The sequence below is a fragment of the Lissotriton helveticus genome, chromosome 5_1 (genome assembly GCF_964261635.1).
Source record: "Lissotriton helveticus chromosome 5_1, aLisHel1.1, whole genome shotgun sequence".
Lineage (NCBI taxonomy): Eukaryota > Metazoa > Chordata > Amphibia > Caudata > Salamandridae > Lissotriton > Lissotriton helveticus.
This window is the reverse complement of record NC_136065.1, coordinates 1,402,739,553-1,402,756,168: the sequence shown is the minus strand read 5'-3', so window position 1 is coordinate 1,402,756,168 and position 16,616 is coordinate 1,402,739,553. Positions and strand designations below refer to the sequence as shown.

At 43.5% G+C, this 16,616-nt stretch overlaps 1 protein-coding gene across 1 annotated transcript in view; it reads right to left on the bottom strand.

The window, feature by feature from the left end:
- The window catches only part of LOC144755449 (AMP deaminase 1-like), a 378,874-nt gene that overhangs the window by 142,999 nt on the left and 219,259 nt on the right, over nucleotides 1–16,616 (bottom strand). The window contains exon 10 of the mRNA XM_078644387.1: nucleotides 10,615–10,741. Within this exon, the coding sequence (XP_078500513.1) occupies nucleotides 10,615–10,741 (127 nt within the window). The remainder of the gene's footprint in view (nucleotides 1–10,614; nucleotides 10,742–16,616) is intronic.

Below are 16,616 nucleotides of genomic sequence, written 5' to 3'. Positions count from 1 at the left end.
ATAACTGGGGGGCGGGCATGTTCCTTGGTAGCCTCTGTACATGTTTGAAGGGCTACCCCAACCCTTTGATTATTCGGCTGCCAGGGCCTGATGGGTTGTTTAAGTAAAGGGGGTGGGCTTGCTCTACTAGTGGTGGCGATAGAAGACCTCTCTATGTAGGCTCTAAATGGGGCTAGTGGTTGTTGTCTCTCTAAATGTAATGCTTGCGTAGTTGGACGATCATTATATTTAGGGGTTGGAATGCTCTTTATAGAGTTCGCAGTTACCTGGCCTCCAGGACCAGTGTCTATTTCCCTATTTTCCGTCAGCAGCACCCCTATTACTTGTCCAGTTGTTAATGAGCGACGTCAGTTTATCTACCCTTCCTACAAGTGATTTAAGTTCGTCCTTGACAATGTCCCTTACTTGCATTTGGAGATCCACCACTAGCTTGGTAACCCACACTGGCTGTTCATAAGCTGTTTCAGTGCTATTGGCTGTCCCTCCTGTCCCAGTATTCCTATTGTCTTTCTTCTCAACCATGGCTTTCTTCCTTCTTGCCGCCGTTTTTATTTGTGGTTTGGGTCTCCCCTTTATAACAGGTTGTATAGGAGATTCCCCCCTGGATTGGTCGAGAAAGCTTGCTTCGACTATTGTAGTTTGGGCCCTAGGCGAGTCATTTGTCGGGGCTCCTGGGGTTCCGGATGATTGCCAGGTATGCGAGTCTATTGTGTGGATTTCCAAGTTGGGAGTGAGGGATAATCGTCTCTCTGTCCGTTCAATTTCAGTGGCGACTGCTGCTAAAGCCTTTTCCTACATCCTATCTATAGAGGTCGGCTTAGTTTTAGTTATAGGGATAGGAGGGGCCTTTAATTTCTTTTCTGTGCATGCTCATTTCCCCATTCTATTTTGGTAAGGACAATTATCTTAGGTACTGTGGATGGTTTTAATTTGGGCACTTGTAATTGTCTTAAAGCTCAGAATGGTGGGACAGCTACTTGGCTATAGCTAGTTCAAACGGCCAAGTGCATGAATGCTCGAAAGAAAAATTCAACTAAACAAATACAATCTACCTGGTTACAGGCCCAAGAGCGTAAAAACTCACTGGCAGAAGCTTGAGAACTCCCTGGCAGGTAACCCAACTGTCAAAAAAAGCTCAGATGTGTTTTAAACATGAGAAATGTAATCCAGTAGTTGCTCATTAGCACTTAATAGATAGTTAAAAGCATAAAACCTTGTTTAAAGATTAGACTATGGAGTGCAAAGTGCTAACAATGTCAGGGCCCTAAAGGAAGAAGAACAACGTGAGCAGTATGAAAATGTAAACATAAGCCATAAAGTGTAACGTGCTGAGGGCTAGCAAAGTCAGGCCCCTATAAGCAAAAGTACAAGGTGCTTGGTGAGTTTGGCAACTATAATGGGCATGTGAACAATTTACTGTTTATAAAACACGTTATATTAGCCCCCAATATTAAATATAGAACAAGTCCAATAGGGTCCAGTAGTCCAAAGCAGGGATAAAAAACTGTTTTTGGTTATGTACCTTGTCAACTTGGCCGTGAAGCTAACCAGTTCCAATTATCTACAAGAGGGGGAGTTGCAGTTACGAGTACTGTAAAAAAAGAAAGTCTTACAATACCTTTTCAGCTGCCTCTAGTAAAGTACAAGGGTCTTGGCCCTTATTAGTAAGGGGGGTGGCCCTGCCCTGCCTCTTCCTGGCAATGACGAGCAAGGACAGACCCGCCCTTAGCCCGCGTTTGTCCCGTGCTGTGGGGGGGCGCTTGGTGCTTTAATGGAGCCACCGGGTGCAGGTACCGCGTCAGAAATGTGGCGCTGTCTGCAGGGGCTGCTGGGGAATGTGGTTTTTGCTGGCCATTCCCCTCACTGCGTGGTGGAGAGAGACAGAGCCGTTCCTCTCACGGCGTGGTGTAGAAGTGCTGAGTCGTTCCCATGATGGCGTCTGGCGGCACAGGCTGGCGTGGAACTAAGCCGTTCCCTTCACGGTATTCATGCGTCCCACGCTGGCTGCAGGGGCTGCTGGTTAATGTGTTTTTTGCCGGCCGGTCCCCTCACGGCGTGGTGGAGAGAGACAGAGCATTTCCCCTCACGGCTTATCTACGGTATTATCTACTTTAGCCTCTGAAAGCAAATTGGGGATCCACTGGACTCTCTGCCCAGTATACTTCTTTTTAGTACACTATATAGAGAGCCAGATTCCTACATTGGTGACAGCGGTGGGATCTACGACTTTATGTTTGCTGATACCACTTGGTCTATAATTGACTACACGAGTAAATCAAAAATTTGCAAGGTAAAATTGCTTTTTTCTCGATTGGCCGATTTTTAAAATAAATTCCTAAAAAGAACTATTAGGGCCTTAGTTAAGTCCCTGAAGTTTTAAACTTACTATAGTTAGGACTGAAAAATGTGTTCCAGGATTACTTTTTTTAGCTCTATAAAGGTCCCATCTTTAGTGTAATGATAAGAACCAAAGGGGATGTGGCTAAGGAGACCAACCTTACCCCTTACCAGCAGCTGAAATATGCCCTGTTAAGGACCCTCTGTAAAGGGTACAATATAAAAACAGGCTCACGCATTACCACTGCAGTGCTTCAGAAGCTGTTGGCAGAGAATGAGCTGGACCATTCTTTGGATGAGGCTGCCAACCCAGAGAACTAGGGTGGAACGAGTGAGGAGGATGACCCAGACATGCTCTCACTCAAACGAGAGGTTACAGCACCTCTACCCCACGAAGGCCCCAAATTGCCTAGGGTCCCTGCCTCTATTGAGGATGGCTCAGGGCGCTCAAGGTACCCTGAAGATCTCACAGAGGAGAAGATCCTTCTGGACAGATTGCCCAGGGTAATGGCTCTGGAGGACAGGCTACTGGCCATAGAAAAGGAAAAGGCAGACCTGGGTTTAGCACCCATTAATGTTGGCAGCAACTTAATACCTAGGAACAGAGAGGAAGCCCCCTCTGACTGGGGAATAAGGAAGGGAGCGTTCTGAGACATCTGTGCGTCTGCCTTTGAAGTTCAGTTTATTGTACCAGCCCCCAACTTGTCTCTGGATTCTCCAGGAAGTAAATCTCCTCCCACCAAATGGCTATAATATTTGAGCCCAAGCCCTCCTCACACCTAATCAGAGAGCATCTTGGTTCAGACTGTCAGAGACTGACCAATCAGAAGAAGCTGCTGCAGGGGTGTTTTATCTAACTTCAGGGAATTAAGTTCTAAAACGAATTTCCTGCAATAGTTATAATGAATCCTACCTTGGCAAGTTGTTGGATTTATTGTAACTATTATTTTAATACCCTATATTATGTTGCTAGCTAACTCCTTTCAAAAGTTAGACTTTGCTTGTTTTTCTCTCACCAGCTCAGATAAAACATATTTTTCAATTTCACTGATTTTTATAGCAAGGTACCCTACCATTGAGGCACCTAGGGCACTACCTAGAGGTGACTTGTATGTAATAGAAAGGTCGTTTTTGACTTTGAAAGTACAATTTGGACACACTTATTCTTTTGAACCAGCCTGCAAGACAGGGCTGACTTTAAAATAACACCGGGCACCACAGGAGTGCGTACATAAGTATTGTATTGTAATTGCATTTATGTAGTGCTTACTACCCTTGACGAGGCGTCAAAGCACTTTTTCAGCGGGTAGCACGCTACTCCGGGACCCATAGAGGATTAGTGTTGAATTAGTATAGTGAAACATGCAAGTACATTTTAAGTGGTGGATAGGTTAGTCAGTTATTTGGATTTGGAATGATAGCAGAAGGATAGAGGAGGAAAAAAAAGGTTTGTATTCATATAGCGCTTGTTAACCCTGATGGGGTGTTGAAACAGTCTATTCAGGAAGCCCAGAAAGGATTAGTGGTGAATTAATATGGTGAAATATGAAAGTAATTTTAGTGGTGGATACCAGTGAGTTCTTTGGAGTGAGAAGGATAGCGGAGGGATAAAAGGGGAAGAAAGGTTTGCATTCATATAGCACTTGTTACCCCTGATGGATGTTGAAGCACTTTTCTGGCGAGTAGCAAGCCACTCCGGAACTCAAAGGATTAGTGTTGAAAATTAGTATAGTGAAATATGAAGTAATTTGGGTAGTGGATATGTTATTCAGTTATTTGGGTAGAGAAGGGTAGGTGGCGGGATAGTGAAGGGAAAGAGGTTTGTAGTTATATAGCGCTTGCTACCCCTGATGGGGTTTTTAAGCACAAGTAGCACGCTACTCTGGAATCCATCAGGATTAGTGTTGAATTAGTATGGTGAAACATGAAAGTAATTTTAGTGGTGGATATATTAGTCAGTTATTTGGATTGAGAAAGGTGGAAAAGAGGGAAGAGTTTAGAACGGTTTGTTTTGGGGGCTCAGTAAAGTAAAAGAGGTGTAAGATGATGCAAGGAGTGGTAGAGTGGGAGAGAGTCTAGAAAGTGTTATTTTGGGGATCATAGTAGTGGTATGGGGTTTGGGGTTAAATGAGAGAGTGGATGTAGAGGATATATTGAGCGAAGTATAGGCTGAAAAATAGGGAAGTGCATTGGAAATGCTAAATTAGAAGAAAGAGATAAATATATAGATCCATAAGTACATTGAAAGTATATAGATGCATAATGGAGGTATGTATATTGGGCAGCATTTCTGGCCCTGGTCCTGACCAGTCTCGAACAGGCTCAAACAGGCAACTACCCTTGTCCTCTCCGCCCTTAACAGGCTCAAACAGGCAACTGCCCTTGTCCTCTCCGCCCTTAACAGGCTCAAATAGGCAACTGCCCTTGTCCTCTCGGCCTTTATCCTCGACGCCCGGGCTGAGACGCCCTAAGCCTGGCCTTTTATAGCCCTAGTAATCAGGTGACCCCGTCAGCCAATGGGAACCCTCGCCCTAACACTATCCAATCACAACACTAGCCCTAAAAATCTAGAACCAATAGGAGACCAGGATCTTACAGCCAATCGTAGCCCTAGTCCAAGAACCCAATCAGTTCAAAAACTCTAATCTCTATGTGCAATAGAGGCCCTAACCCTACCAGTAGTCCCACCCCAAGTCCAAGCAACCAATGGCACAGGAAGCCCTTGGCCCTACTTCCAATAGAAAGCCTAACCATACTCTTAATCCCACAACCAGTCCAGCAACCAATCACACCAGAAGCCCTAATCGCTACTTCCAATTAAAAGTCTTACCCTAGCCCTAGTCCCACCCTAGCCTCAACAACCAATAACACAGGAAGCCCTAGTCCCTACTTCCAATAGAAATCCTAACCCTAGCCCTAGTCCCAACCCTACATTCATTGAATCACAGACCCAGAAACCAACCAGAACACTCAAATACCCAACCAATGAGGACACTAACTCTAATCTAATAGAAACATCAGATACAACCACCAATCAGTGTACACATGTACCAAATAATATCAGACCATAAAAGGTCCCAGGAACCTAAGACAAGGTTTGCTGGCCAGGGAGTTGGAAGCTGCTTTTCCTGTTCAGAATCTCCTAGGAGATAGACATGCTCAATCCACACTTTGGACTTCTGCAGGTAAAGGCCTCACTAACTTGAAATCTAACATTACTGTTTGAATAAAACGTTGTTCCCTCTCCTGGCCAAAAAACGAAGTGTACAGTCCCTAGTAAACACAGTTTAAACAGCTCACAGAAGCACCCTCTGATGTACAATATCCCTGTTGCTGGGGGGGGGAGTCAGGAGGGGGCTGGTTTCACTGGCTTGTGAACACAAAATGGTGGCTGGGGGTGCACTGTTTTAACATACAGGTCTTAGCTCAGAGAAAAGGAGAAATTTGGAGGGAAAACTGAAAGTCACCACGAATGAGAGGGAAAAACTACAGAGTTTGGACTGCAAATCCCACAATTGAACATGTTAAATGGAAGCAATCAGGGGCTTGAAAAAACGCAAGTTTAAAACACAAAACAGGTGATAAAATATCCAATCACAGGCAGGTTATAACTACAATTTTAAACTGTAACAACCACAGGCAAAGACAGAAATCACAGAAAAGGAAAATCTTTTGTTTTGGGGAAGAGACAGCACTAGTCTGCCTCCTTACCACTTCCTGGACTCTGCTCACTGTAATCTGGGGCACAGGGAGGCTGCAACTCACAAGATGGGAGTTTTGATAACAAATTGCATTACTTACCTTTATCCAGGAAATGTCCCAGGGTGGTATCCAGGTATACCACACTGAGTAAGAAAAGTAATCTAAAAAGTAATCCAACAAACTACTCACAAAGTAATTACGAAATTACTGTGTAGTAATTTCAACGGTGTATGAACAGTTGACTCGGGAATAAGAATAGCTTCAGAATGACTAGAAGCCAGTTGATCTTCGACAAGGGTGATTTACTCAGAAAGCACTCTAATTGCATTGTTGAGGAAAGTCAAAATTGATGTGAATTAACCTCACCAGGGTCTCTAAACCTACATGTTCTACCATATACTAGGGAATTGCAGGTAGGTTGTGTTAACCAATTGCAATTACACCAATTACCATATATCTTTTTCAGGACAGAGAACTGGCCCTGTGCCTGGTTACCAGAGTCTAAGGCACTTTCAGAGTCAGTAACCACCAGTATTAGTAAAAAATTAGGGGTGATCAGGGCAAAAAGTATGACTTTCCAAAAGGGCAGATTTTCTGAGGCACTTTGACCATCAGTCCAATATCTGATAAGCAGTCTGTATCACAAGAGGCTTCCCAATGTGTCCAATTCACAACCACCCATCGTTCTTCCTCATAATTCCCACTCTTTGTTTCACAAAATGAAACAATGGAGCTATACCTACCTTGAGGCTGTTAAGTGGGATTGCCTTTGAGAGAGTTTAAAGAGATGGCCTTGATGGTCTATGCTTAGAAAGTTATCTCTCGAAGTAAGCATATATCGACTTTGAGCGATGTAAGCTCATGAAAGAAACTAAGAGGTTTTGCTGGGCTGTTACATCCTTTGACTGCTCTAGGTAGCAGCAGCAGTGGTGTCACTAGGGGGATGCGGGGGGTGTGGACCGCACCGGGTGACACCACCACATGGGGTGACACCGTGAGCCTCTCGAAGACTTCTGTATTGGAACTCCTTAACTCCTGCCATCCAATATATCTCCAAGCGGGTAAGTCAGCATGCTGCGAGGGCTGTCAGCTGCAACGAACGACCAACGGAGACGGGAGCATCTGTCACAGTGAATGCAGGGCAGGGGCAGCGGTGGTAATAGCGTGTTTGAAACTTGATAAACACACAGTACCTCGTCCGCAGCTACTATACTGAGGAACATTGTCAGCTGGAGCAGGGGTCCAGCAAGGAACTTAGCGGTTTGAAATATGGCGCCTGAAGGCAGAGGAGCAGATAAAAGGAGAGAGCACCACAAACCTGTCAAATACAGGAGCGACACACAGAAGATGAGGAGATGCAGGCAGAGCGCACAAAGAGATGCAAGGCTGTTGAAAGAACCTTGTGCTCTTTATTTTATATAGCAGCTTCGGGATTGGCTGCGCTGGGCAGGTCAGTGGAAAGCAGAAACTGAGAAGCGGATCCTATGACAAAGAATAAAGATCAGCGCACGTCCGTTTGGCTCATGAACAGTTCTTAGATATAAACACAGAGTTTGGAAACCCAGCTCCAGGGTCAACACAATAAACATATTTTCTCTTTCGAGCCAGGGGAGAGAAAAGGCTTTAATTTTCTTTATGATAATGTGCCGTCACCAACTTTTGTAACTGGGGAACTGTGGTCGAGTCCTCCTGACACCGGCTGAACATCCTGTGACTCTCGGCAAATCAATTAATCTCTTTATGCTTAAAAAGGACTCGGTCCTTGTGAAATTTAACTGGTGTTCTTGCAGAGTGCTCTGGTCCAATTTTATTGGTCTGAGTTTGCAACATATATACAAAAAATAGTAGTGCATACAAGCTCGCTTTTTTTAACTTTGGAAACTGCTTTTTACGCCCTGCCACTTTTAAATCTCATCAGCCACCACTGATGCACGCGCTGCCGTCCAGCCAATTACAAAGCTAATGGAAGTGGGCCTTCAAAATCCGGGCCTCACCAGCACAGTGCGGCAGCCCAGAGCTCAAACCTGCACTGAAATGAATTAATAAAAAAATGTACACAATATCATGGGGGAAATATAGCAATGGTGGTTTGACGGATACGTTTACCTTCTATGAAAGGTGTTAAGTCTTGGGACTTTTTATCTTCTTTGTGCCATGCCATGCTTTGTGCTAGAGCGTCATTTGGCACTGGCGGACTCGGAAGAGGTCCATCATGGGGTAAGTCGTGAGGGGGTGACACCATGAGTTACCACACTGGGTGACACAACCCTAGTGACGCCACTGAGCAGCAGTAAAAGTACCTAGTTTTACAGGTCTGAGACTTCAATGAGCCCAATATAATTTCCCCTCCTACCCTGCCACAACTTCCTTATATTGTAAAGATGTGGTACCCTCTAGACAGTGATCTCCCCCTGGCTGTAACCCACATCTAATCCTAAATCAATGTAGAAAGTTCACAGACCCTTTAAGTCATCAAAACCACAATCGCCCCAGATTAGATAAAACTGTGCCACTTCTACCCCCTCTACATATGAAATTGATAACACAGTGTCTATGGAGAACAAATCTGTGTACATCCCTCCATTCTAATACATGGTCATCTCACCAATTTCACAACCTCAGCGAAATGGGAACTAAACCACCATGAAATGCACGTAAGTTACCTGTGTCCTGCTTTGCAATTTCTGGGGGACCACTGGCACAGCCCATCAACGTCCATCTCAAGGTCTGTCATCTACAGTCATCTCACTATTCGTCTCACACACATATCAGATTACTCCTTTTTGCTTTCCTGGATCTTCTGCCATTTTCAAAGCTCTTCTCCTTATCAAATGGATACTGTCTGCCTGCCACGTCTGTTTCATCTTGTTGGTGCTTGGGTATTTCTGTTGGACGTTCTTTACTGCTGACTGGGGAAATGAACCTTGTGGATCCCATGTTATAGCTTCGATATTCACCCAAAGTGGATGCTGCTTGTCGGGAAATACCAGTCCCAACTCCTTGGGTGCAGCCTAGCCATTTCCACTCCTGTGTAACGTCCACTATTTCATGCATTCAATACGTTCTGCTCTGGGATCCCTTCCCCTAGGTTTTGTGGATTTCATCTGGTTGACCACAGCCCCTGGAACAGCCACTGCTCAACAGGCTAATTTTCCTGCTAACTATACTTGGTAAACACCCGAAGTTATGGCAACCATGTCCATACCACAATTAAAGTAGAGATCAGGCTGACTTCTCACGCCAGTGCCTCATTGCGCCAACTTCCAGCATGCCATGCCAATCCTTGCCTGAGAAGGGACTCCTGCATTCAGGCCCCTGATGGAACTTGGGGTCCAGTTCCACCCTGCAACGCCTCTAAAGCTGGGCTTCACCTTTGAGAGCTAGACTGACAATCACCGAGTGCAGACGCACTAAGGAGCCGCGCTGCATGGAGACCCCTGGATCGAGTTTGGACCCTATTTTCAGTTGAAGTTGGGATTGAGAAGCCAGTTATAGGATCATCAAACCAGCATATGAAGATTGTACATATCCTGCAGGTGGTGCGTCAGTCAGCATGCCTATGCCCTGAGAAGGCCCACACCAACTTGGGGGTGAGTCAAAATGTCAACACTGTAGATAGGGATTTTCCTATGTTTAATACAGTAGAAGTGTCCGCCGGCCCGGAGGATGCGGAAAAACCGCGGCGGAGCCTTCAAAGACCCCCCGCCAGATTAGGATGGCTGGGGGGTCAGGAAGACCGTCTGCCGCTTTTCCGCCGCGGTCGCCTACCGACGGCGGCGAAAAAGCTATAACATGGCAGGCGGTGTCTATGAGACACCGTCCGCCATATTATGATGGTGGTGAATACATGCTTTTCCATGGCGGCTTTTCCGCCATGGAAAAGCATACGGACATTCACTTTGGGGGCCGGTTGCAGGCCCCCTGGGTGAAGCGGGGGTGGGGGGTGCACATGGGGGGTACCTATGGTACCCCCCTGCATTTGCATGCACAAAGCAGCAGGCACCGCGCGGTGCCTGCCGCTTTGTGCACGCAAATGCGATGCATGCATTTTTAACATTGCGGCGGGTGCAGCTTGAAGCTGCACCCGCCGCAATGTTAAACATAGAGGATGTGACCGCCACCCTGGCGGTCACATCCTAATCAGCACGGAGGGAACGCCGCAGCCCCTGCGGACGTTCCCTCCTCCTAAGGGGTCGCGGACGGACTTGAGTCCGTCCGCGATCCTAATGACCCCTTTAATGTGTAAATGCGCGGACACTGAAATTTGGAGCTCAGCCACATCTATATTATAGTTCGATGAAGAAAGCACACCTTTATTTAAGCAGGTCCTCAACAAATAAGTAACTTTTTAGAGATGTTAACTGAAGGGCTCTTCATGCAGATCATAAACAAATGAAAGGTCATGCAGCCATGTCCGATACTTCAATAAAAAACTATGCTGTGGAAACCCCAACTATACGACTGTCTTCATTTTCTAATAAGTTGTTTCTAATTCAGTCTGGTGTACATTGCTAATGCAATTTTCCATGCACACATGACATACAAACTCAGAAATTTCATTTAGGGGTCACTCACGTGTCTCAGGAACACACTGAGGTCTTTGTTTGACTGAGGGTTGATTGTTGCTTCAAACACAGGCTGGAAAATGTTTTCCAACATTTTTCCAAAATGTGGCACAAAGTTCTGTGTCCTAAAAATATCGCTGTAAGCAGAAAAGAGTAGAGGTTAACAATTAAAACGAGTTCCTTTCCATGATGGCAGAACCAGCACGCAAAACATAGATTTCAATAGCATGCAAAAGATGTTGGCGCACCTGCGATATTACACTCTGACAAACAATCATTGTTTGCTGTGCTGATGGCACATCTAACAGGAGGTTCAGGGAGGACATTACTGAATCCTTGCTGCAGGCATCTATAATTTAAGAATGATAGCACTCTTAGGGCCATATTATCAAGAAAGGGCAATACATTATTGGCGCTTTTATCGGCAGGAAACTGCAGCTAAAGCGGCGATAATGGGCTTGATAATATGCCCTTGTGAATTCCCATAGAAACCCAGGTTAACACCAGAACCTGGGTGTTGTATAAATTTGTTGTATAAATATCCAAAATACAGAATAAAGGTTTAAGAAATTTAATTGTCAAGGAAGGCACAGCGCAACTGTCAGGTCGGGAAGATCGATCTTAACTGACCAGAGCAGAATACAGAACATAGAACAAGGAGTACATGCAGGTACACCATTCTAGTTCCAAGAAATAAATAATAAATGCAATGTACAATGCAACACATCTCATTCCTTCAGGAAAACTACAAAACAGGGGAAAAGGAAAAAAACAAATAAAAGAAGTTATGACAAAAATCTAGAGGGTAACACAACAGGTCTGGAATTATTCTTAACTCTATTGGCAATGGATTGAGAAGAATGTGAACTTTGTTGAATTTTATCATTCTGAACATTGTGTGAATCTACAAATTTACATTTAGCAACTTTCCTTATATTCCAGACTCTTCCATCTTGTGTGATAACTGAAGTTTTACAAACCTTTACAATTTTGATAGGATTACCAAACTTTGAAGAACCGTTGGATGAAAAAACAGTTTTTTTAATTCTTACCCACTACAAAACTAGGAAATTTCACCTTCATGTCATGATCAAATAAAGCTTTCATTTTATTTTGTTTAATTTCCACACGTTCAGCAACTTGCTTGATATCAACTTGATCAACATCCTTGTTGATTTTCTTAACCCACCAAGGACATATATCAGTGATGGGTTCCCTGCCTTTGAGAAGCCAGAAGGGACTTACTTCAGTGACAGAGTGTGGGGTAACTCGGTACATCCATAACCTTTTCCTCACAACATCTCTCCAAGAATCACCAGATCTACAAGCGACTTCAACCGCATCTTTGAGAACCCGGTTGAATCGTTCAACTTGACCATTTTCTCTTGGTTCATAAAGAAAAGTAGTAAGATGTTTAATACCACATTAACCAAGGAAATTCTTAATTTCTTGAGAAACAAGTTGAACTCCATTGTCCGTAACTAAGCTTTCTGGTGAACCTTCTCGAGCAAAAACCTCTTCAAGAAAAGAAATGATGACTAAGGTGGTAGCACTCACAACAAATTTGACTTTCGGCCATTTAGAATGGTAATCTATCAGCACTAAAGCAAAACGGGCATTGCAAGGAAGATGATAGAATGGACCAGAAATGTCAAAAGCCACTTTTTGCCAGGGATGTTCTGGCCAAGAAACAGGATTGAGGGGAGCTGAAAAAACTCTAAGCATCTTATCACTGCTTATACATTCAGGACAATCTCTAACCTTCTTTTCTACCATTCTGTCAAGTCCAGGCCACCAAAAATTTGCCCTAATAAGGCGTTTCATAGAGGACATACCTAAGTGAGCTTGGTGTGCAAAGTCAAGAATTTTCCCTTGTAATGAAACAGGAGGAATCATCTTTCCACCCTTAAAAAGTAACCTACCAATTGCTTCAACCTCTGTAGATACTTGACAAAAAGGGGCAAAATCTGCTATGGTGGATTTGTCCTTGGGCCAACCATTCTTCAAACAATCAAAAATAAATTGGGACACACAATCTTTCTCCATCTCTAACATCCATTCAGATTCAGACAATCCATTAAACTCACTAGAAACAAAATCTTTAACAGTAGATACAATTTCTACCTCTTATTCATTCAAGCTCAAATCCTGATTGGGACAATGCAGCCTGGAAAGAAAATCAGCAGTAACATTAATTTTACCTGGAACATACAATACTTCAAAATCATATTCCTGTAGTTTGGAAGATAACCGTGCTATACGAGCAGTAGAATTCCATCCACCACCAGGAGATAGAATTCCGATCAAATGTCTATGAACAGTTTTGAGAATAAACCTGTTTCCCCATATATAATTCCGAAAATGTTCAACAGCCCAAATACAAGCTAACAATTCTCTCTCCATAACTGCATACTTTCTTTCAGTAACAGATAGAGTGCTAGACGCGAAAGCAACACACCACTACTCCTTCCCAGAGGTTTGACTCAACACGGCTCCTAACCCATAACAGCTGCCATCCACCGTAATAATGCACTTCTTGTTAAGAGAGAATGACTTCAAAGTGGGGGCATTTACAATTTCCTCTTTAATTTTTTTTAAAGCCGCTTCTTGCCTGTCAGACCATAACAACTCAGAGGATTTCCTAGTTAATTCCCTCAGAGGTTCCATTTTGGTAGCAAAATTCTGGATAAACTTGCTATAATATTCACATAGCCCTGCAAAAGAAAGAAGTTTCTCTCTACTGTCTCGTGATGGTGCATTCACAATAGCTTGAACTAAAGACTTTTTTGGTATCACACCTTCAGCCGAAAGGGTATGGCCTAAATACTCAACAGACCTACAGAAAAACTTGCACTTTTTTGACTTAAGAGTCAGTCCACTCTCACCCAACCTGTTACAAACCTCCTTAAGATGAATAAAATTATCATCTTCATTTTTGGAAAAGATAAGAATATCGTCTTGGAAACACTTGACGAACATGCTGACATCTTTGAAAATATGGTACATTGCTCTCTGAAAGACAGAGGCGGCCGATGCCAAACCAAAGAGCATCCTCTTAAACTTAAATAGGCCATGAGGAGTAATAAACACGGTGAGATGCTTTGAAACTTCAGCCAATTCAATCTGGTGATACGTGGAGCGGAGATCAAGAGTAGAAAATATGCTCGCACCATCTAACATACACACCATCTGGTTGATATTAGGTAGGGGATGACTATCAGTTATCAAATTAGCATTTAATGCCCTCATATCAACACATAGTCTAATACTTTTATCAGGTTTTTGCGCTAAAACAATGGGCGAAACCCACTCAGAAGATTCAATCTCTTCTATAATACCACCTTGAACCATTTCATCAAGTAACGATTTAAGTTCAGCTCTAACACTGATAGGAACCCCTCTTAATTTCTGCTTGATAGGGATAGAATTTGCTTTGACTTTAATTTTGTGTGTGAAACCCTTAACCACTTCCGCGCTGATGACGGAACCGCTCCGTCATCAGCCGCGGTAACGCTGTGCTGATGACGGAGCGGTTCCGTCATGGCCCGCTCGACGCGCCTGCACGGCGCTGATTTCGCGCCTGTGCGGCGCAGATTTCGCGCCTGCGTGGCGCGTTCTATTGAGCGGGCGGGGCCATGACGGAACCGCTCCGTCATGAGCACAGCTCAACCGAGGCTGGTGATGGAGCGGTTCCGTCACCAGCATGGGCGCGCCGCGCGACCCCCGCCCCCTTAGCGCTGCGGCGGAATAGCCGCCGCAGCGAAGGTGTTAAGTCTACCAAGTTTTTTTAGAAAAAACTTGAGGAAACATCAAAGTCAATTGCTTTTCCCTGTCATCAGTAGTGGCCACATTATTAATTCCAACTGCAGTACATTGAATTTCCTGAACCTCATTGGAAAAAGAAACATTCTCTTCAACATAAGTTCTTTTAACATTTGTGACCCCAATGACAGAAGCAGGATCTTTATCTCTGGGATTTAACTGGATCGCAAGTTTGGCTTGGTCCTTCCAACCCAATACATTCACACCCTTGAAGGCGATGTACAATTTGATCCATGCCTCATTCCCTTTGAACTCAATTAAAACTTCTTTAAAACCAATAAAATCAATATAAGCCCCATCAAAGTTCTGTGCGACAATATCAGGTTCACATAACATCTTGTGATCAATTAAATCCCCAAATATTTCAGTACAATACTGTTTTGTAATAATAGTCCATGGTGAACCTGAGTCCGCCATGAGTTCAAGATTTTTTCCTAAGATACCCACAATGCAATTCGGTGGACCTAAGTTATCAGCTAATTTAGTGTCATAAGCATTGTGAATAGATACCACGATTCCAGATTCAATTTTGGATCGAATATCTTCATGGGAAGGTGTATTGTGAGAGATGGTGGAAACTTTACCTTTTGAGTAACCAGACGACCCACCAGGAGAAAAATTTCTTTTGGAATTAGTATCCTTACACATTTTAGAGAAATGCCCTACACGTCGACATTTGGTGCATTCTTTTCCAATGGCAGGACATCTTGAAAAAGAAGCAATGTGACCTGGGTTGCCACACCTATAGCAATAATAACTTTTAGAGTTGGATTGAACTTCAAATTGTTAGTGGAAGATGAATTATTGGGAGTTATATTGTTAACAGTACCCAAATCTATAGTACTGAGTCACATTAGTAACTGACGAGGAAGCAGAAGCGGAACTAGAAGCTTTGCTTTCAAGGGTTTTCATCCAATTCTCCGACTGTTCTAAGGCTTTAGCAGTACTAATAGCAGTTTCTAAATTAGGGTCACCTAAAATCCAGAGTTGTTCCTGGACTTTTTTATTTCTGACATGAACAATGATTTGGTCTCTAATCATTTCGTCAGTAATTAAACCAAAATTACAGTGTTGAGATAGAGCTCAAAGAGCCGTAAGAAAATCATCAAAACTCTCATTTTCTTCTTGCGCTCTAGTATAGAATTTATACCTGTTCAAAGCAACACTAGTGTTAGGTTTAAATCTGTTTTCAATGCGTAATAGGGCTTCATCATACACATTATGATCACCCCCAGATCTCATTGGAGGAAGGGTTCTGTATACATTTTGTATTTCAGAACCCAAGCAGTGAAGAAACATATTTTTCTTCCTCTCTGCAGACATCCTTTCACCATCAATAGCCTTTAAATAAGTGATAAACTCCTCTTTCCATCTTGCCCATGGAATAGGAGGGTCACGCTTGCTCTGCAAAAATGTATTAGGAGGGTCAAACTGCATTTCCTAATATTGAAAAGCAAAAGTACACTAAGAACAGAGACAAAAGTATTATCAAACAAGATAACGATAGGTAAAAGCTTAATATTAAAAATGCATTAGTCGTATATACTGTATAATTCTGTAAAAATGTCAATAAAAATATGTGCAACAGAAATGTCAGAATGTGTGAATCGGTCCCAAAAAAAAATACAAATGAGCCTTGGAGGATAATAAAGTCAAAGTCGTGCACATCGACGAAGAATTCACCACCTAGAATGTACAACAGCTTAAAAAAACAAGCCTTGGGAATAGCTTAATATTCAGTCAATGTCGTCATAGACATAGCATTTACCACAAAGTCAATGTCGTGCACATCGATGAAGTGCACGTGAACAAAAAACGATGGTAGAGTCTTACATCTTACATTTCATCAAATTACCTCACCGAGAGGCTGACGATAACAGGGTTCCAGGAAAACAAGTCGGGTTCCAGCTGAAGACAGCCGGACGGTTCCAGGAGAATAAGAGGGCGTCTAATGATGACGTGGGACGCCACGTTACGTTAAGCACGTCAAGAAAACAAGCTCCACTTCCATCCGATGTCAATGACCCGTCAGACCTACGTAAGCAGCCGAAACGTCACCAGGACCAGGATGCAGTGTAGAACGTCGCCACCGTCACCAAAGAACTGGATACCATTGAAAGCCGGGTAGGCCTGAGAAATAGGTAAAAAATCCACAAATTCTCTGCATAACAAGTTGGAGAAATCAGAGAA